Genomic DNA, 24,023 nt, shown 5'->3' on the forward strand with positions numbered 1-24,023 from the left:
AATTCCCTCTTTGTCCGCCATTATCATCATCATCATCATCATCATCTTTGTGGTACATTCCTTTGTGAGGAAGTCGAAGGGATAGAACGACCGGGATCAATGCTCTACTGGTGCCCTCGAACCCATCGACTTTATGCAAAACGATTGCCGGGATTTGTTTTTGCCGTCAAGAAGCAGGATACACCTTCAAGGTCGCTGGCGGATGTGGTCGGGTGGGAATTCGAGTTTCCAGCAGCTACCGCAGCTGGACTCTCGTTCTTGATCCGGGTACATTCAAAGTGAAGGCCCTCTCTCATCGGGGTGCGTGTAGGTATCAGTGTTTGCTATTATTTAAAGGAAATTTTCTAGATGAAATTTTGGCGCCATCTCTTATCTTTATATAAATAATAAAAATATATGTATTATCTATAGTGTTTGCTGTTATCTAAATAAAATTATATAGATGATCATCTAGATAAATTTTTTTGGCGTCATCTTATCTCTATATAGATAATAAAAATCAGGGCGAGTAATAACTAGTTAATTAATTAAAAGTTAATAACTTTAACTTAGCTTATAGTTAATTTAAAATGTATTGATTTTTAAGTTCAACTAGTTATTTTTGATCTTAAACTTATTTACTTTTTTTCTATGTAAATTTTTTCAGTCTTTGAATACCATTATTATTTTTTGTAAGTTATAAACGTATTATTTTTTTAAATTAGAATATTAAAATATTATATAATATTTATACTCAATTATAATTACAAAAAAATATATTTCTATATAAAAATCAAAATTACTTTGTTATAAGTTTTAAAAGAATTAACAAACAAAATTCTAATATAATATAAATAATATTTTTTAATCTTTGATTTAACTTCAGTTAATTTAATCTTAATTTAACTTTAACCGAGTTAATTTTTTGTTTATGCAACTTTTAACTTAACTAAATTAATTTTATAAGCAACTAACTTTAACTTATTGTTAATTTAAAAAGTCATTAACTTACCCTATCCTGATAAAAATATATGTATTATCTACATCTGCATTGTTAGATGAAAAAAGTATTATATTTACTAAACTTACTTACCTAGAATAATGTTCAGATAATTTGGTTTAAAGTTATAACACATAAAAGTATTAATATATTTTTACATCTCTTTTATAATTTATATTTTTTCTTAACTGTGTTTACATAAGCGGTCTTAAAAATAGCATTATCTGGAAATTATCTAGATGAGCCGCTATACATATAATATTATCTTTTATCTATTGTAGATATAGATTTTTATCTTTTATCTAGATATAACTCTTTTATCGAGATGTCTTTTATCTAGATAAATGAAAATCATTTTCATCTTATCCAAAAAAAATTTACATAATTTTGTCTCATCTTTATATCTAGCTAATTTTTAAATTATCTAAAGCCGGAAATTATAATACCGATAGGTACATGTTTATCAAGAAACAGGAACTTGTGGATTCGATGATTCCTTCGATATCGCTTTCGTTTCGTTTCTTCTTCGGCTACGATATTCGACGCACTTTCCTCGGCTACGTGATTTACCTGCTGAAGAAGCTACATTACGTAAATTGTCGGCCGCATACCTCTCGGGGTATCAGAGCGTGTGACCTAGAAATGTCAGTGCTAAAGTCGCGACCGGACTTCGCGATGACAACTTGACGCGAAATATTTCGGATTCTATCTATCGAAAATTTTTCTATTCTTCTTCAAAGATCATATCTTCAGATTACACTTTACAAGCTATCTCAATTTAATTTCCTTGTTAATATTATTATTATTATTATTATTATTATTATTATTATTATTATTATTATTATTATTATTATTCCCTAAAATCATGTAATTCACGAGATTATCTAGAATAATGTTCAGCTAATTTAATTTAGAGTCATAGAGCACATAAAAATACTTAATTAATAGAATTTAAGCGAGAAAAATTTATAAATAAAAATAGTAATGTATTTTTATATTTCTGTTATAATTAACATTTTTTTATAACTATGTTTATATAAACGGTTTTAAAAATTATCTATGAGTTACCTAGATGAATTGCCATATAATCTTACCTTTTATTTGGATATATAAAGATCTCATCTTGATCTAGCTAATTTTAAAATGATCTAAGCACAACACAATTTTTTAAATGATGTGTGACGTTAATGATAAAAATGGCCAAACCTCTCGAAATAAAAAATCATGATGGATCTTGATAGTAAAGATTTCGAGAATTTTCATTTTAATAATTGATTTTTTATCTTACATTTTTTATCGTGATGACCTTGATCGAGCGATGCGCCGGATTTTATAGGAAATATGTAGATCACCTGCGTCAATACCAGATATCCGCCCGATCGAAATTATGTAAATGAGCATACGGTTGCAGGCGGTTGCGCAATTCTGCGTATCTACGCACAACAATATACAACATGTATATGTTTGTATGTGTGTGACGCAACAGGAAAAATGATTACGCGAAACGCGTCCAGTGTTGACCAACATACTGTATTAGGTAACAATTGACAGAATTAGTTCTGTTCCCATATTAGAGGAAATTAGCAGAGTATATGGTCCCATGGACTCCTTGGATTTCATAGACGTTCCGCTCTATTAATTTCGATCTCATTAAATAGGACTTTTCTATTATTATATTCTTATATTATACAGAGTGTAACTAAATAAACATATAATGAGTACATCAAATTCTCTGACCAATTTGGAGAAACACCAATAATTTTCAAATTATCAATAATTGAAAAAAAGAATTTCTCACAAATTAAACTTTATAAAATTAACATATATTAATAAAACTACAATATTTTTTAGTTAATTTCAGGTAAAGTTTACTTTAATAAAATTTTAATATAAGGCTTAGTTGCAAAGATACAAGATGGCAAAAATTGGAAACATGTAAAAAATGGTGACCCAAATGGGGTTTCCAAATTGGTCGCAGAATTTGATGATGTGCTTCATATCTTCAGTTGCATCCTGTATATATATGTACATCCCTAACAGCGCAACATATCCAATATTCACAGGATATTCAGAGGATATCTAGAAGACATTCGAACATTCTCAGGATGTTCTCTGAACGTCTTCGGGATGTGTGTGCTGGGATATATACATTTTAAAATAAAATAAAATAAATATACAAAGAAAAGATATTGAGAGAAAAATCCTTCTTCAGAGACAGATAAAATTATCCGGATACTCTTGAGATGCACAAGGCATGAAAAAGATGAAGAAAAGAGGCTGAAGGAATTCATGTGTTTTTGGAAAAGAAGACATTGGCGAACTAAGGTATAGACGTAACGTCCACTACGTAACTCTAGCCATTTAATTGAAGGTTAAATTGTTGCAAATCGATGACGAAAACCTGGGCTTCGAAAGGAAAGTCACTACTTGACAATGCTCGTCGTGCCCGGATTCGGAAGAGTGCCAAGAAAGAAAGAAAGAAAGAGAGGCGTGTTTCGCGCATAGTATTCGCTAACCAGGAGACATCGACCTTGATAAAGCGGTAGTTGGGGGTCGAACAACAGTGGTATAAAGGCTTTTGGCTTTTGATTCGCAAAGCAGATTCTTCGAGTTCTTTCCTCGCTCCAATAGCTCTATATCCCTTCAATCGTAAACATGTTCAAGCTGGTGAGTGTCTTTTTTCATATCATTTACTAATTGTTGACAATCTATACAGATTGGTGATGAAGATTGATTGCCATTAAATGATCGCGAAATTAGAATTAGAAAATATTATTTTACTATTATCATTCTATATATTTTTAATTGCAACAAGCTAATAAATATAGGAAATAGATAGAATTATTGACAAATGCTTTATTATACTTCATTCAACGAGAGAACGTGTCTGGTACCATTTATCACAGGCACTAATAAGTTACCCAAGTAGTTTGTTCGATCCAAAGGACGTTCTCTCATTGAACAAAGCAAAACTTCTTGATGATGTGCTTCATATCTTCAGTTAATATACAAAGTCTCTTCTTAATAGTTTTGTTGGCTTCTACTAACCAAAGATGGTCCAAGTAGCCAATTGACGTCATTTTAACGTTGAATGATGGTCGGCAAGATAAGATGCTTGCTATCTTATCTTGCTGACCATCGGTTACATGGAATATAAATGTAAACTCAAACTCGATTGCTTCTTGCAGTGCATCTTCGCCGCCATTTTTGCCGCTGTTTGCGCTGCACCCAAACCGGGTGCAGTTCTGGCTGCACCAGCAGTCGCAGCAGTGCCAGCACCAATTGTGACAGCCAGTAGCAGCCAAGTGATCGCCAGGAACTACAACACCTTGGCAGCTGCACCCTTGGCAGCTGCACCCTTGGCAGCTGCACCCTTAGCAGCTGCACCCTTGGCAGCTGCACCCTTGGCAGCTGCACCCTATGTAGCTGCACCATATGCAGCTGCACCCTATGTAGCTGCACCCTATGCAGCTGCACCCTATGTAGCTGCACCCTATGCAGCTCCACCCTATGTAGCTGCACCTTACGCTGCAGCCTCCTTAGCGGGTTATGGCACCCATGCCGTTGCTCCTGCCGCTTATTCCGCCTACTCGGCGCCCGTCATAGTATAATTTGTTTGTTCACGAATCGACCGGACTTGGATCTCTCCAGAATAACGAATAGATGGATTTTGACGGTTCAAGCGTCGCTCAAGCCTTTTCATCGTGACGATATTAAGTTTGTGTAATGCTCTAGATAATTGCAATAAAAGTTTCCAATTTTTTTCACCTCAATCATGGTATTTTCTTTACTTATCCTTACCTGTCCGTGTCCTGTCCTTCGACGGACTTCCGTTTGGATCTTCTTTCTTCTCGTTGCGAGCAAAATCTCTGTTAAAACAAAGGATATATATTTTTATTAATTTATTTATATCATCGCATATCTTATATTGAATTATTACTATTATTTACTTTACTATTACACTTGTGAACGAGAATAAAGTTTTTTGTTTAGTTGCCAAGGATATTTGAATGATTTGAGACAGTTTCCATATAATTTAGGGATAATAAGCTACGCCTGATGTTTTATAAATTCCATTTTTATTTAATCAACCATTATATACTTTATATTAATGTAAATACGATAATCTCTAAAAACTCACCTTTAAAAAAAGGTAAAAAAAGGCGACCAGTTAAGGGCACGCCATTAACAAAAATTATCCATTGCAAATCCATGTAGAATCCTATCCTATTGCAAACCCATGTAGAATCCTATAAAAAATTAATCATTGCAAACCCATGTAGAATCCTAGGCAAAATTAACCATTGCAAACTCATGTAGAATTGTATTAAAAATGATCCATTGCAAACTTATGTAGAATCCTACATTGCAAACCCATGTACAATAGAATTGTATGAAAAATTATCGATTATAAATTCATGTACAATCGTAACAAAAGTAATGAAATAAAAAAAAAATTGCGCCAAGTGAAAGTAGAAACTTGTACCAGTGGAAAATTCAAGTTGCAGACATATATAGAGTCGTATAATGAATCAGTAAAAATTTAAATTTGCAAATGTAGAATCGTACCATAAAAAAACTTATCTTTTAAAAAAAAAGATAAACAAGATGCCAAGTCCATGCGCCATGTAAAAAAGGAATAAAAAAATTTTAGTTAAAAAAACTGGGCGCGCTGCTAAGTTTCAAAATTACAATGCACCTTAAAGTAACATTAATTAATTTAAACACAAAACATATTTTAACTGTAATGAGTTTAAAAGTAACAATTTAATTTTAATATTGTTAGAATATTATTTAGCAGCGCTCCCAGTTTTTTTAACTAAAATTTTTTTATTTCTTTTTTACATGGCGCATGGACTTGGCATCTTGTTTATCTTTTTTTTTAAAAGATAAGTTTTTTTATGGTACGATTCTACATTTGCAAATTTAAATTTTTACTGATTCATTATACGACTCTATATATGTCTGCAACTTGAATTTTCCACTGGTACAAGTTTCTACTTTCACTTGGCGCAATTTTTTTTTTATTTCATTACTTTTGTTACGATTGTACATGAATTTATAATCGATAATTTTTCATACAATTCTATTGTACATGGGTTTGCAATGTAGGATTCTACATAAGTTTGCAATGGATCATTTTTAATACAATTCTACATGAGTTTGCAATGGTTAATTTTGCCTAGGATTCTACATGGATTTGCAATGATTAATTTTTTATAGGATTCTACATGGGTTTGCAATAGGATAGGATTCTACATGGGTTTGCAATGGATAATTTTTGTTAATGGCGTGCCCTTAACTGGTCGCCTTTTTTTACCTTTTTTTAAAGGTGAGTTTTTAGAGATTATATCATTCATTTTTGTATATTTTTATGACCGGAATAGAACAATTATTAAACATGTTTATCTAAATTTCTTTGCTTAAAATGATGTGTACAATCATATCCTAGAATCCTGATCATTCCTCCTAAAGCACCCTATTTATATAAATTTACCCATATGTGTGTGTGTGTGTGTGTGTGTGTACTAATGTCGAGCATTTTTTATACATTTTCTATTAAATTTAGATAAAAGTTGCAGGATTTCGAAAAAGAAAAAGTTGACACAGACTTTTTCCTAAACGGCGATTTTCAAGGTTATTTAAAGGTCACTTATATTTTCAAAATAGAATTACCTTAATTTTTCTCATATAAATCGATTCCTCGCAATATTTACTATAAAAAGTTGTAAAGGTATAATTTTTACATAATCTTACATAAACTTCGAAATATTACAAATATTTTATTCTATGAAATATTTCAGTTTATGTAAAATTATGTTAACTATCTTTTAAATTATTCACTTTTAGCCATCTTACCCTTACAACCTTTTATAGTGAATATTGCAACAAATTGGTTTATATATATAATATATATATAACATCAGTTATTATTAAGGGGTTAGGCCACTGTAGAAATTTCAAAAAATCGTTTTTTTTTTTTTTTGCTTAAATGATGCTTTAAGATCTTAGAAATAAGAAAAAAAAGGTTTTATAACGGAAACAAATTCCTAAGTGTCATTTTTGGAAGTTACATAAAACTTTAAACGCGTTTTTCTCGAAATCACTTTTTTCAAACTGGGCGACCTCATAACTCCCACAAATCTTGACCGATTTACTTCAAATTTAAACTGTAGCTTCTAAGATACATTTGTCAGCGAACTACGTACGGATTTTACGTTCCGTTGTAAACTTTTTTTTTACAAACAATTTTGTGCAAAATTTTTCGTCAAAAAATGAAACTTTTTCTTCAAACTTGTGTCATTTTTACAAAAACAATTATTTTTTAATTTCCGTACGTAGTTCGCTAGCTAATGATATAAAGAATTAAAAAAAATTTGGTTTTTTGTTCTACAGCAAAAATTGGAGCAGCTAGTAGGTCGCCCGTAAGGCACTGTCCGAAACGAGTGGTCATCGTTGCAGAGCTCTGTCACCGCCATTTTGTAAAAAAAAAATGCAAAAAAATTTTTTTTATATATTTCGAAGTATGTAAGATTAAGTACTTAAAAAGGATTTTCTATCACTGTTTTTGTTTTATAGTAAAAAATTATCAAAAATAGGCCTTTTTTGGGCGCTCTACAGTGGCCTAACCCCTTAATTGATGTTTACATTTATTTTTAGACTTACTAGAGCTCTAATGCTCCACATTTTTTGCAAAAACTGTTTATTCTACAGATTTCAAATATGCTTTTAAATGATGATTGAATATTTCCTTTTTTTAATTATTTTTATTATTATTTTTCAATCTCAATCAACTTTTATAACTTTATGCCAGCACGATACAAATACATGTGTCTTTATTTTTTTTATTATTTTCATTATTATTTTTCAATCTCAATCAACTTCTATAACCTTATGCCAGCAGGATACAAATACATGTATGTCTTTATTATTGTATCAACTCTTGTCTTTTCCATGTAACCATGTCTTCATAGTTTGAATTATCCCTTCATCTTCTCAATCTTTCGCAGAGATTTAATTAATTAAATACACTTCACACGAAATAAAGTTTGCTGGAAGATATACAGCAAACGATAACTGTAAAAACATGATTACGTGGAAAGAACAAGAGTTGGTACAGTAAAGGCAAGTAAGTAAGTACATGTAATGTATCGTATTGGCATAACGCTATATCTGCGGAGCAGATAATGTGGCTGTAGAGGTAGTCTGCAGTGCAGCTAATGTGGACGTAGATGTTGATTGAGATAATTGTCTAATATAAAATAGAATTTAAAAATTTAGTTTAAAAAGCTGTTGCATATATAAATAAAGTTTATTTTTTCTAAATTTGGAATATGTTTAATTAATTAATTTTTTAAGTTTATGTTCAATAAATTTTTTAAGTCTGTATTCAATAATTTTATTCATTTGATAAATACATGTATGTCTTTATTTTGATATGTTTAATATAATTAGAAATTCATTATTAATTAGATATATGTGTGTGTGAGAAAGAGAGAGAGAGAGAGAGAGAGAGAGAGAGAGAGAGAGAGAGAGAGAGAGAGAGAGAGAGAGTTAGCCAACATAACCCCGCACGCTGCCGATCATGAATGTACTAAATAAGTACACAAGACGAACAGTGAGTGAGTGAGTGAGAATGAGAGAGTTGTGTGTGTGTGCGTGTGTGTGTGAGAAAGAGAGAGAGAGAGAGAGAGAGAGAGAGAGGGAGAGAGGGAGAGAGAGAGGAGAGGAAGGGGAGACGAGAGAGAGATGAGAGAGTGCGCGTAGCCGGGGAGGGGAAGAGAGAGAGAGAGAGAGAATGAGAGAGAGGAAGAGAGGGAGAGAGAGAGCAGAGAGAGAGGAGAGAGAGGAGACGAGAGTAGAGAGAGAGAGAGAGAGAGAGAGAGAGAGCAGGAGAGAGAAGAGAGAGAGAGAGAGCGAGAGTTAGCCAACATAACCCCGCACGCTGCCGATATGGCGGAGCGCCACTATCGCCATCTGTTGTAAAACGTGCGAGATGGACAAAATTACCACTACATGCATCTTGCATGTGTTGTGTACGTGTGATATATGTGTGCGCATGTGTTGTATACGTGTGAATACGTGTAGCACGATACTACTATGTATGCGTGGTCGATGATGATAATGATGATGATAATGATGATGATAATGATGATGATAATGATGACGGGGACGTTTCTTAATAGAAATATTTCATATTTCGACTTTGCATTTATATATCTCTGCTTACAAATCACGTAGAGCAGAAATAAAGACACTTTTATTATATAATTCGAACTCAATCTATCGATTAAGTCTAGTATAAACTCGATTGCTTCAGCCATTATTGAGGATTCGAAATATTATAAAGACTCAAATGTCCGACTCGCGTTAAGATACACGGTTTCTCCGCTACGCCCTTAACTGGTCGCGAGACACTACCGTGTCTCTTGATAAGTTTAATAGCATATTCCAATATAATATATGTATATACACAGGGTGTCCCACAGAGTGTTTTGCACACTATAAATACCTCAAGACATTGTAGAAAAACATCCCAGGTAGCAGGCATACTTTATTTTAACGTTGAAGGACGTCATTAGCCGTCAAAGTGACGTATAACGAAATAATGACGTCAGTTTGCTACTTGAGATAAATCAATCGAAATTGTTATAGTTGATAATCTTGAATTTTTTTAACAAAGATAATTTTTTAAGGTAATTTCAAGGTCAATCTAATTTTTTAAATGGAACTATCCTATTTTTTTTACATAAATCGATTCCTCACAATATAAATATATATATTATCGCGAGTAACAATAAAGCGCGTTTCTACATTATCCGGAGCGAATAAAAGCTTGATATATGCTTATTTGCATGTGTTAGAAATTAATTGTAATGTTGTTGAGAATTATGCAGAAATTTTGTCGGAACATCTCTCTCTCTCTCTGAAAATAACGTCCACTAGGATAATTGCGCAATTCGATTATTCTCCCTGAACCCTCTTAGGATCTCTCGAAATAAGTTCTTAGAAGGAATATATATATATATATATATATATATGCGTATCGTGATACGAGTTTAATTTGCTTAATACAGGAGAGCGCGCCCCGGGCGATTTACGTCACGGCGTAATCAAGGAAATAAAAGCAAACCGCGCGAATAGGGAGAGAACTCGTCCGTCGACGAGAGAGAGAGAGAGAGAGAGAGAGAGAGAGAGAGAGAGAGAGAGAGAGAGAGATTGTCCGTGTATGTACACGCTCCGGTATAATTTTCTCGACATACGGCCGATCCTGTTTCTTCCCTTTCCTTCTCGCTCGCTCTCAGTCAACCGGATCTCTCATCGGAGAAGGAACTTCAAGGTGGGACGCCCGCGTGTTTTTTCTCAAGTTCAAGTTCGCCGAGATATTCTACGGAACGCCGCTTTATTTAATCGCTCGAGATATATCGATCAAAGTCCCTCTCTTTCATTCTCTCTCTATACAATCGTTAGCATGCCGAATAATAAACTGCGCCGATTTTACGTTTTGGCTCAAATAAAGCCTGAATAAAAATTGTATATGTGCAGTGTTGCGCTTAGATGATTTTCAAAATTAGCTATAGCTTCCAGATAATATTTTTAATTAAGAATTTTTGATTCTTTTCTTTTGTTAAATCATAATTTTAGCCTTTCGTTATATTTTTTAAATTAATTCTTGCTTTTTGAAAAAGGTAAAAAAGAATTGAAGACCTCTTATGCCTAAACACAGTTATAAAAAATGTAAATTATAAAAAGGATATAAAATATAATCATATTTTTATTTATAAGCTTTTATCATGTTTAGATGATTTTTAAATTAGCTATAGATAAAGCCGAGATAAAAATAGGTAAATTCAGCTCATTGTCAGATAAGATAAAGCTGATTTTGTTATTTAAATATATCTAGACAGATAAAAGATTAAATTATATGACGATTCATTCAGATAATTTCCTAGATAATAATTTTTAAGACTGCTTATGTATACACATAGTTATAAAAAAATGTAAATTATAAAAGAGATATAAAAATATATGTATTAATATAAATTTAACATATATAAGATAGGCAATAAGAGCCAAATCGCGGATGACAGTGCGTTATTCTAAACGAAACTAAATTTTTTCGTTAGAATTAAATACCTGTGCACAAAGCACCAAATTTTTACTTGGACACGGCCAAGATATAAAATTGGAATAATCTCTACAAGAGATTTTTAATTCCATGTATCCCCTATTCCCCCTAAAGAAATAAAGTGCGAGAGAAAAATATAGATCCGAAAGTCGCAGAATCGGGAATCGAACCCGAGACCTTTCGCTTGCCGGGCGACTGCTCTTCCAACTGAGCTATTCAGATCCTTTCGATTCTATACTTTTCTCTGTTATATATATTAATGTTGGTAAATAAACGCCTTTAAGCCAGCGTGTATAAATTAAGAGTTTAACTAGGCTCTGTAATATATAAATATAAATTTAACATATATAAGATAGGCAATAAGAGCCAAATCGCGGATGACAGTGCGTTATTCTAAACGAAACTAAATTTTTTCGTTAGAATTAAATACCTGTGCACAAAGCATCAAATTTTTACTTGGACACGGCCAAGATATAAAATTGGAATAATCTCTACAAGAGATTTTTAATTCCATGTATCCCCTATTCCCCCTAAAGAAATAAAGTGCGAGAGAAAAATATAGATCCGAAAGTAAGTTGGAAGAGCAGTCGCCCGGCAAGCGAAAGGTCTCGGGTTCGATTCCCGATTCTGCGACTTTCGGATCTATATTTTTCTCTCGCACTTTATTTCTTTAGGGGGAATAGGGGATACATGGAATTAAAAATCTCTTGTAGAGATTATTCCAATTTTATATCTTGGCCGTGTCCAAGTAAAAATTTGGTGCTTTGTGCACAGGTATTTAATTCTAACGAAAAAATTTAGTTTCGTTTAGAATAACGCACTGTCATCCGCGATTTGGCTCTTATTGCCTATCTTATATATGTTAAATTTATATTTATATATTACAGAGCCTAGTTAAACTCTTAATATATGTATTCATATTTCTAGTAAATTTTTATCGCTTACTGCTTAATTCTACTATTTAAGTATTTTTATGCGCTATGCTTCTAAACCAAAATTATCTGAAAATTATTTTAGATTATTTAGTAAAGATAATACTTTTTTTTAATCTAAAATGCAGATATAGATGATACATTTTTTATGATACAAAGATAAGATGATGCCAAAGTTTCATCTAGATAATCATCTGTATCATTTTATTAGATAACAGCAAACACTAGATATCGAATAATAAAATAAATACAATTTTTTAATATTCTTGCGTTTAATTAAATTCCCTCGTTCTGTTTAAATTTTTTTAATTGTATAATTATATATTTAATGAGACATATGGGTATTCTAACGTCAGTGGTCTGGAACATTAAACGCGTTAATTAACACGCAATATATTGTTTCGTTTTTGTAATAATTTATATTAATTTATCGGGTGTAATTACACAAATCTGATTCTTTTTCTGTTTCCTCCAAGCTTGTTGCCTCATTTACCTATCGATGTGCGAAAAAAGATAAAAACTACGGAAACGTCAGTTTTTCAACATTTTGACATGTCGCCTTTGAATTTTATTCACGAATCAAGCACGTAGATACTTTATATTTTTATTGCAAATATTCGATATTTAATATAAATTTTGATAAATAAAATAGGAAAATTAGAGATATTAAATTATCAATTTTGAATCTGCTTAAAAAATCAAGACTTGTTTAAAAAATCTAATAAGAGTATGTTTAAAATTGCGATTTAACAAAAAATGGACAGAAATTCTTAAAAAGCTTTAAAATTCTTATATAAATATGAAATTAAAATTTCTTATGATATATGAAAAGAATTTACATATCAATTCTTTTTTACCTTTTTCAAAAAGCAAGGATTAATTTAAAAAATATAACGAAAGGCTAAAATTATGATTTAACAAAAGAAAACAATCAAAAATTCTTAATTAGAGTTCTTATATATGTAAATTCAAGGTTGGATAAGTTAATGAATTTTTTAAAACTATTTATGTAAAGTTAAAGTTAATTGCTTATAAAATTAATTTAGTTAAGTTGAAAGTGACATGAGCAAACAATTAACTTAGTTAAAGTTATGTTAAGATTAAATTAAATAAAGTCAAATTAATAGTTAATTTTTAAAAACATTATTTATATTAAAGTAGAATTTTGTTTATTAATTCTTTTAAAATGTATAATAACAAATAGAAAATTTTGATTTTTATATAGAAATATATTTTTTGGCAATTACAATTGATGACAAAATAAACATAAAAATTAATCATATTTTAATTTAAAAATAATACGTTTATAACTTATAAAAAGAAATAATAGTATTTAGAGAAAAAAAATTTAACTTAGGAAAAAAGTTAATAAGTTTAAGATCAAAAATAACTAATTGAAGTTCAAAATTAATACATTTTAAATTAACGAAGCTAAGTTAAAAGTTATTATCTTTTTACTAATTAAATAGTTATTACCTAACTCTGTGTAAATTTAAAATTAAAAAAAAAAAATATATATATATATATTTATAGTATATTAGTATATAAAACAAACGTTTACGTATATCGATTCCTCTTAATCCTTTTATCCATTTATCTTGTCTCCTTTATGAGTAGCAAAAGCTAAAACAATTTATTCCAATCCGTACGGATAATCCTGTTTGCGAGCGGCGTTTTATAGAACAAGGTAAAGAAAGAGGATACGAGCTTGAGGGCGGATTAATAGTTGGAAAACGAAAACGGAATTAATGGAAAAGTCGGTAAACGTTGCTAAGAGAAATCGAAGCGAAGCACCCCATTTCACGTGGTAACCCCCGGCGTCGATAAAACTCGTCGTGACATTAAAATACCAAGGGTAAACGTCATTCTCTCGCGTTCAAGAGCGAATATAAAATTGTTGCGCGAAATGCAACAGTTTTTTTTCTATTGACATTATATATGCATCTGTCAATTGTATCGCGCGCTTTTACGTAATGACGTAATTTGATGATGCGGACAATCGAATCGGATGAATTTGTCGCAATTCACAGTGGAAAAAGTCGGTTTGCGCATTAACTTATTTACAATAATGTTAATAATCGCTAGATATTAGAATTTGTTTTGATAAATTATATAATTAATCTTTCACAATTTTTATTACTAATATTTTTAATATTGATCATTTTAATGTCAAGTTTACGAAAAGATTTAAAATTTTTTAGATTTTCCGAAAAACATTTAAAAATATTTCTATCTATCTATTGCATATAACTCAATACAAAAAAAATAAATAAAATTCTTTATATTGTTAGATAGTATACACTTTTTTAATTAAAGTTATTAAACTTTATTTTGCTAAATTATATAATATTTTAATATTAATAATATTAACATATAATATTAATAATTTTTCGCAATTTTATTATTAACCTTAATAATATTAATAATAAAAAATTGTTAAAAAAATTAAAAATTCTGTAGATTTAACGAACAAAATTTATACAAATTCTGCAACAATAATAATATTACTAATATTCTTATCTACTGTATGAAATTGAATAATTAAAAATAGACTTCCTGAAGAATTAAAAAATTTGTTATATTGCTAGATATATGATTTGTTTATTTTTTTTACATAATATTCGAATATTTGAAGTTCATAGAACGTTCGAAGAACGGTACTTGTGGAAGGTTCAGGGCTAAACAAGGTTGGTTACTTCGGTGCGATCGAATCAATACATATACAGGATGTAGGCGTTAAGAGTGTGCTCTTTTATGATCTCTGATCAAGTTTCATAATAACTTCAAAGACTTCCTTTTCTATAAAATCATTTTTAAATCAAGTTTTGAATTTTTAAAAAGATTAAAAATTGATAATTATTTTTAAATCAAGTTTTGATTTAAAAAAAAAATAAAAAATTGATAATTTAAAGAAATAAAATCTCCAATTTTTTCTATTTTATTTTCCAAAATTTGTATCATATTAAATATATATTTTTTTAAAATCAAGTTACAGTTAATTTCATATACGCGTAATTTAATAAGAGACAATCACGTAACATTATAATTTTCATAGAACGTAAAATATCACCCCCCAGATTTATCAAGGATGTAATAATAAATGTAAATTAATCGGACTGTCGCTTTAAAATATGATCGTCGATCGAGTCCGTAATTAGATCCTTGTCAGATGAAAATCGCAGTCGATCACTAATTATCGGTTACCCCTCATCTTTGAATTTTTCGCGATAAATTTATTCAGGTTGAATTATGACAGGATAGAATGTATAAATTTAACTCTGATCTTTAGCGATAAATTTTAAATCTTTAATCTTTTTTTCAAATGTGTTCAATGATTGATAAAAATTTTTCTCGATACATTTATTATATATAAATCAAACTTTTTAAATTTATATAAATGGATTAAAATTATATTATATATATATAATAGAATTATTAGAATTAAAATCATATAAATCAAACTTTTTACTAAAATTTTATTGATGTAATATGCTTTAAAAAAAAGATTTACTATAATTAATTATTTCACAATATTTCTTTATCTTTCTTAAATATATTCAATAATCAATCATTAATTAACAAAAAGTTTTTAATATATACATATATATTATTATTATAAACTTTTATTAAATTTTTTTTAATAATGTATAGAGAAAAAAATTTATTCTCCAAAAATACGTCAATAATATTGTAATTAAAATTTGTAAAAAATTATATTCATAAAAATATAAGATTTATATTCTTTAGGATTGATTACTTAAAATAATATATTTCTCTCTGTCTCTTTATCTCATTGTCTTCAACAATGATTATTAAAATAATTGCCTCGATATTGTCTTATTATATTTATATTAAATTAATATAAACTAAAATAAATTTACAACAAAATAAACATTAAAATAAATTAATATCAATTAAACTTTTACTAAATTGATATAATAGACAATCTTAATAAAAATATTTACTTTTTCGAAAAATATAATTTTGCAAAATATCATAAAAAAATGTAAGGATTCATGGCCTCGGCTAAAATGGCGGAGAGGGAGAAGATTGCCCGATAATCACTTTACAAAGTCTCAGCTAGGTACATTTATTATCTTAGACACGCTTTCCGCATGCGATATATACAATAACAGGTTTACCTGTCCGGAGACTTTTGCAACACTTTTGTACACCTCGCGAGACAGAAAAGGAGAGTAGTCCCGACCACGCCTGGCCATCATGCGAGCGACCTTGAAGGATCATCACGTCCTCTGCTCCCCCTACCCTCAGTGTTAACGCACGGTCGCGCAACAAAGCTCGCATTGGTCGGCCGCGGATCGGTATGAAAGAAAAAAAGAAGGAAAAAAAAGAAACGGGAAAAGAGAAGAAATCGTGTGACCTAAGAACGCGCGCGTTCGTTTTCCGCTCCCGAGAGACGAGGAGGCGACGCCCTCCCCGAAGGTGCGCTTAAGAAAGAGGTGCAAAAGGTGGAGGGAGATGGCTTTCAGGGGTTCCTTACTCCTATATAAGACGCATACGTCGTATTTTGGAGTATTATCGTACTTCTGACTGCAAACCAGACAGACCCACGAAGCTCCTCAAGATGTTCAAGTTGGTAAGTCGATTGATCGAGATTTTTTTTCGGGAGGGTGGAAAACGCGAGAGTAATCTCGCGGAGATTCCATTTATATCCCTTGTTTAGGATTTGCATGTTTTTAATTTTTATTCGATATATTTATAATCCGTTCTTATATATTTAAGATAAGTCTTAAGTGCATATAGTATCTGAAAATAGTACTTAGACAATCTTAAATACAAGATCGAATTATAAATACCTATAAGTATTTTGAAAAACAAGAGTAGTAATTTTTTAAGCACATTCAAATCTGGATCAGCTATGCTTGAATACTTATGAGTACTTTTGAATACTTATAAGATGTGTATATAATATGTGTTTGAGGGAGGGTTGTAAGTTAGGGGATGTTATGTGAAATATGCATGTGTAAGTGTGTAACAAGTATCATAAAAATACTTATTTATCTTAGTGTTTGAGTACTTGTATAAAATTTGATTCTCTACTAGAAAGTACTTATAAGTAGTAATAGTACTTATAAGTACTTCTAATAATACTTATAAAAGAAGTACTTATAGTAGAAAGTACTTATAAGTAGAAACTACTTATAAGTACTCATAAGTAATAATAGTACTTATAACTACTTCTAATAGTACTTATAAATACCTATTTCGAATCTTGTACTCGATCTAAAATACATAATTGTTTTAGATTCGAGTATTTTGTTAGAGCGCAATATATAAAATACAGAGTACAATATGTAAAATATTATTTTTTACGAGCATTATTCGAATCTTAAAAAATGAAACTTGATTGTTGGATTCGAATTAAATACATATTGAATTTAATCTCATCTCTATACATATATTCTTGAATATTGTATAATTGTATATTTAATGTAATTGTTTACTTGTCTTAAAAATTTTTAGCTTATAATTTAAGTACTGCTTAAAAAATTCAATTCTCTACGATAGAAAGTACTTGTAAGTACTATTTCGAACTTTACGGGTACTCAATCTAAAATTCGAACTATTCTAGATTCAAGTACTTCGCAGAAGAGTACAATACATATGAAATATATTTGTTTACTTGTGTTTAAATTTTGTAGCTTAGAGTTTGAATACAACTTGAAAAAATTCAATTTTCTATAAGATAGAAAGTACTCATAAGAACTATTTCGAACTTTGCGGGTACTCAATCTAAAATTCGAACTATTCTAGATTTAAGTACTTCGCAAAAGAGTACAATACATATGAAATATATTGGTTTACTCGTGTTTAAATTTTGTAGCTTAGAGTTTGAATACTACTTGAAAAAATTCGATTTTTTATAAGATAGAAAGTACTCATAAGAACTATTTCGAACTTTGCGGGTACTCAATCTAAAATTTGAACTATTCTAGATTCAAGTACTTCGCAAAAGAGTACAATACATATGAAATATATTGGTTTACTCGTGTTTAAATTTTGTAGCTTAGAGTTTGAATACTACTTGAAAAAATTCGATTTTCTATAAGATAGAAAGTACTCATAAGAACTATTTCGAACTTTGCGGGTACTCAATCTAAAATTTGAACTATTCTAGATTCAAGTACTTCGCAGAAGAGTACAATACATTGAAATATTATTCTTTATAAGTATTATTTGAATTCTAGAAAGTAAATCTTCATTAAATTCGATTTTTTAGCACATATTAAACACACTGTCCCACCTCTATAAATATATTTCTCACAGAACAAAGGATATTAAGATTCTGTATCGTCCTTGTATCGTGATATAAAATCTAAATATCCTTCGTGCAGTTAAAATTACATAATTACCACCGTAAAAATAGCGTTGACATTACACCTCGGCGTCTTACTGTTGCAGTTGTGCTTATTCGCCATTCTGGCATTTGCCGCGGCTGCGCCCGCGCCCGCCCCCGCTCCAGCCCCCGGTGCGATCATCGCCGGCGCCCCCCTCGTGACATCCTACAGCGCCCCGATCGTTTCCGCGCCTTTGACTTACAGCAGTTACGGCCTCCCGGCGTACTCGGCGTACTCGGCAATCCCGGCCCTGCCGTACGCATACAAGAGCTACGCGGCCTTGCCGTACGTCTTGTAAGAGGAGAGTCGTAATAGCGGAGGCCTAATCGGAGGCAACCAGGCAAACGCAGAGACCAAGGACACCGATCTCTCTTCTCCACGGATAATTTTCCATAGACGACGAGTTAATCGAAAAAAAAACGAAGAAAAAAAAATCGCCCGTCCAATCTCTTGGAAAAATTGTTTTCTCCCTTCCCCCCCCCCCCCCTACCTTCTCATTTTCTCTTCATCCCCCACTTCCCCACCGTTCGGATAATTTCGCATTCGCATCCAGGATTCAGAATCAATAAAATCGCTTAAAAGCAATTCTATGTTATATATTTCTTTTTCTTCTCACAATCAATCCCTAACAGCACACATATCCCGAAGACGTTCAGAAAACATCCTTATTTAAGGGAAATAGATCGAGATTCCGTTTTTTATGTGTGTTCAGCATCCAGATTCGGATTGGAATCGACAGATTTTTGAGTTTGCGTATACGGGCTTTTACAGGCGCAGATTTGTTTTTATATCAAATTTAAATAAAATGAAATATTGTTTTTTTTTCTTTATATAAAATTTAAATGAAATGAAATATTGTTTCTTTATATAAAAATTGAATGAAATGAAATATTTGTGTTTCATCTGCAGGCATCTCGAAAACGCAGATATATATGCTATTCTTCCATTCAATCGCGTTTCAGTCAACGTAACATTGAGATGTGTAGGTTGAACATACAATGCGTATATATACGTATCTTGAGAAAATCATCGATGACGTGCAAGTCAACGCATAATAAACGAACGCGTTACATCAATATGTGTATTAATTCCAGCAGCCCTTCAAGATAACTCCCACGTGGGATAAAGCCAGATAGACCGGAATAAAATCATCGAGTATTCTCTCTGGAGTATTTTGGACTATATCGAGTGTAAACGTGACACAGACCCGATGATGAATCAATAAATCCAGATTAATTCTGTTTTATCGATCAAAAAGTGTTAGATTCGATAAAAATCTATTTATTGGCTATACAGATTGTTTATTACCTGAAATTATAAGCTAGCGCGGTTTGGTAATATTAATACTTTAATTGTGGAAAAAGATTTTTCAATCTGTATAGCTAATCAAAATATAAATTTAAAAAATCAATTTCGAATTTAACCTCACTTTTAGATCGATAAAACAGAACTAATCCGGCATCTCCTTAATGATGCAACTTTTATTGAGTTACATTTGCTTAGATGTATCTATATATATATATATATATATATATATATATATATATATATATATATATATATATATATCGAGAAGAGACAAATTATATTATATCTCTCTATTCAAGCTGCGTCCTCTCGTTTTCGAGTGCATACTAATGCGGAGGAACTCGATCAAGGATGCACAAGGATATATCTTGCCGAAATCTCGTTTACGTAACAGGACGCACCTCGTAGATTTGTAATCAAGCGTTTCGTAATTTAATAATTTTGTAAAATATAGAAATTTCTATAGAAAATAAAATTTTCAAAGCCGGAATTTTTAATTACTATTATACATTATTCGAATTATTTATATTATTATATATTTATAATTTTATCGGAATTTTAAATCTTATCTTAAAGAAATATTAACTAGCTATTGTAGAATGGAGCAAAAATATACTCTATTTAGAAAATTTATTTTTAAAATAAAATTTTTTTATTAATAAAAAATTAATAATAGTTTGTAATAATTAATTTAATAATTATTTTTAATTAATAAATTTTTTTATTAGAAGAAAAGACCATCATTATAATTAGTGCAATGTAATTCCTCTCTTATGACCAGGGTTGGGTAATAACTAGTTAATTAATTAAAAGTTAAGAAAAATAAAAACTTTTAACTTAGCTTATAGTTAATTTAAAATGTATTAATTTTTAATTTCAATTAGTTATTTTTGATCTTAAACCCAGCTAACTATTTCTGCGGAGGCAAATGTAAGCAACTTTTGTTTGTTAAATGGCCGCAGATGAGAAACATATATTTTGTCATTGCAAACACTGTGAGCATAAATTCAATAAATATTTCTCAACATCATTTCGCAGAGTGTATTAACAAAGTGGCAATCAGTAATAAGCAGATCTGCTGAAATCATTGATAAAAGATTGACGCCAGAAACGCAGCAGATTTTATGCAGATCAGTCGAAACGTTAAATCGATAACAAAAAGCACACAAATATGCCAAAAGTAGTTTAAAAAATTATATATATTTTTTTCAAAATATGATTTGACTAACAAAAATATACATTTGTACATTATAATAACTTATTTTTACTTTTTTTAAATTATTATAAATTATTAAATGTTTTTTTATTTGCTTTTTCTTTTTTTACTTAATTATTTTTCTTCGATTTGCTGAACATTTGGCGCAAATCTGTTTTCAATTTGCCGTTGATAAATTTGTTCTCAGTTTGTTGCGTCAATCACTCGTCGCACTGTTAGTGACAGATCTGCTCTGGCATTACACCCAACTTGATGTTACCCAACTTGAATATGCTTTCAACTTTTGATTGCAATTGGGGCGCACTTGAGGACATAGTAAGCTCTGGATTTGCAGTTGTATTTGGCAGAAAATTGTTTCCCGATTGTTAGCAATTCACAAGTAAATGGTTAGCTATACTTATATATATAGACTTATATATATATATAGATTATATATATAGATTTTCCTAAGTTAAATTTTTTATCTCTGAATACTATTATTTGTTTTTTTATAAGTTATAAACATTTTTAAATTAAAGTATTATTAATTTTTATGTTCATTTGTCATCAATTGTATAATTACCTACCAAAAAATTATTTCTATATAAAATTCAAAATTTCTTTATTATTAAAATCTATTGTGAATAAAAGAATTTATAAACAAAATTCTAATTTAATATTAATAATGTTTTTAAAAATTAACTTTTGAGATTTAATTTTAGTTAATTTAATTTTTAAGCAACTAATTTTAACTTAGCCTAGTTTAAAAAAATCATTAACTTATCCAACGTGGCCTTTGACAGATGTTATTTAACAATCTGTCACAAAATGGCTGGTTACGTCAAGTCATTATGTCATAAATCTGATCATGTCAGAATCAGGCATAGACGTAAACCTCACATAATCTGAACAATCGTGTCAGTCATTCCATTGTCTTGTATATGACAAGCATTGCAGTGTTAATCAAAGATCGCTCGAAAAAACATACACTTTTATATCCGTGATCTTTTTCGGCGAATTTAAAAATGTAGGGTGTTTCTAAATAAGTGCAAAAAACGTTAGGAAATTATTCTTTGTCGAAAATTAAGGGAGTTTTTTTATTTAAAACATATATACATCTTCCTATATTTCTCCCTGAGCAGTTATACATTCTTTCAAAGGGAGAAAGATTTTTCCTCTGGATAAGTTAAAATAATTGAAATTTTATGGATATTTTCTACTAGTAAAAAGGATATGTATTTATTAATACTTTTTTAATCTTCCCGTATCGTTAAAATAAGGGTATGAAATCATAACAACTCTATTCAATTTTTTATTAGATTTTTGAACAGAATCGGCACCTAAAAATATGCGTTAGAAAGCTTGACTCCTTTACACATTTTTTATTTTTTTCTTGTTTTTGTAAAATCAATAGTTCCAAGAAAAAAAATAAAAACTTAATTTTCACTTTTTCCTTTAAAAAAGTGTAACTTCTCAGAGCGAGGGATATATGAAAACCCCCTTTAATTTTTGACAAAGAATTCATCTCTTAAAATTTTCTCACTTATTTATAGAAACACCCTTCTACATTAATTATTAAATAATATTTTAATTATATGTACACATATTGTTTAAAATATACATATAATATATATGATTTATTTAATTTAACTTTTTATTTATTTATGTATGTTTTTTATTGTCTAATAAGTGGCTGATATCTTGTTTATGCAAAGAAAAACATTTACATACAAGCTGCATGGAACACTGCAGAAATTTTCTCGTTTTACGCGTTAATATCTATATCTTCTATATATATAAGCACCGTCTGTCTGTATGTATGTACGCGAACTACTTCCGCATTTGTGGACCGATTTTCGTGAAACTGGTACCAAAATGTTGCAAATTTTTTGGGGGTGGCTGCTGTGGGGTTTTTTTTTTATTTTTTTATTTTTTTTTTCTACAGAGGAGGGTATGTTTAATCTTTTTTTGCAATATTTCTGAACACATGGTATCAAAATGTTGCAAATTTTTTTGGAGATAACGACGATGCGGTTTTTTTTAAGTGTTACACCCCCACCCACGCACCCACCCACGCATCCACCCACGCGCATGCGCATTTATGGACCAATTTTCACGAAATTAGTACCAAAATAAGGCAAATTTTTTTGAGAAAACTACTGGTTTATTTTTTTAAGTTTACCCCTCCACCCACCGTCTGTCTGTATGTATGTACGCGAACTACTTCCGCATTTGTGGACCGATATTCGTGAAACTGGTACCAAAATGTTGCAAATTTTTTTGAGAAAACTACTGGTTTATTTTTTTAAGTTTACCCCTCCACCCACGCACCCACCCACGCAATCGTATATTTATGAACCGATTTTTTTTAAATTGGTACCTCTTCCGGCTCTTGCCCATCGAGCTTTCTGTTTTACTGCAAAAAATGATTATATTACATAATATTTATTTATAATATTATATTATTATATATAATATTGAGGAGGGAGAGGGAGGGAGAGAGAGAGAGAGAGAGAGAGAGAGAGAGAGAGAGAGAGAGAGAGAAAGAGAAAGAGGGATTAATTTAATCTATATATATAAGCACCGTCCGTCTGTCTGTCTGTCTGTCTGTGCCCGAACTACTTCCGCATTTGTGGACCGATTGTCTCGAAATTGGTACCAAAATGTTGCAAATTTTTCGGGGGTGGCTGCTGTGGGTTTTTTTTTTTAATTTTTTTATTTTTATTTTTTTTCTTCAGAGGAGGGTATGTTTTTGCGAAAAAAAATTTTTTTTGCAATATTTCTGAACACATGGTATCAAAATGTTGCAAAATTTTTGGAGATAGCGACGATGCGGTTTTTTTAAGTGTAACACCTCCACCCACGCATCCACCCACGCATCCACCCACACGCATGCGCATTTATGGACCAATTTTCACGAAATTAGTACCAAAATGTTGCAAATTTTTCTGAGGAAACTGGTGTTTTATTTTTTTAAGTTTACGCCTCCACCCACGCAATCATCCACGCGCGTGCGCATTTATGGACCAATATTTTTACGAAATTGATACAAAAATGTTGCAAATTTTTTGGAGATGGCGACGATGCGGTTTTTTCAAGTGTTACACCTCCACCCACGCAC

At 30.6% G+C, this 24,023-nt stretch overlaps 2 protein-coding genes across 2 annotated transcripts; both read left to right on the top strand.

The window, feature by feature from the left end:
- The first annotated feature begins 3,186 nt into the window (after window positions 1–3,186).
- On the top strand, window positions 3,187–4,739 carry LOC114943173 (uncharacterized). The gene is made up of 2 exons (XM_029318755.2): window positions 3,187–3,646; window positions 4,168–4,739. Exons 1-2 carry the CDS (start codon window positions 3,635–3,637, stop codon window positions 4,588–4,590), a joined length of 435 nt encoding a protein of 144 aa, XP_029174588.2. The 5' UTR covers window positions 3,187–3,634; the 3' UTR covers window positions 4,591–4,739.
- An 11,848-nt stretch (window positions 4,740–16,587) lies between these two features.
- LOC114943601 (uncharacterized) lies at window positions 16,588–18,984 on the top strand. The gene is made up of 2 exons (XM_029319256.2): window positions 16,588–16,637; window positions 18,464–18,984. The coding sequence occupies exons 1-2, from the start codon at window positions 16,626–16,628 to the stop codon at window positions 18,695–18,697; spliced, it is 246 nt and encodes an 81-aa protein (XP_029175089.1). The 5' UTR covers window positions 16,588–16,625; the 3' UTR covers window positions 18,698–18,984.
- The last annotated feature ends 5,039 nt before the right edge of the window (window positions 18,985–24,023 follow it).

The sequence above is a fragment of the Nylanderia fulva genome, unplaced genomic scaffold, assembly GCF_048542155.1.
Source record: "Nylanderia fulva isolate GAGA-0341 unplaced genomic scaffold, ASM4854215v1 Scaffold14, whole genome shotgun sequence".
In the NCBI taxonomy this organism is placed as follows: Eukaryota; Metazoa; Arthropoda; class Insecta; order Hymenoptera; family Formicidae; genus Nylanderia; species Nylanderia fulva.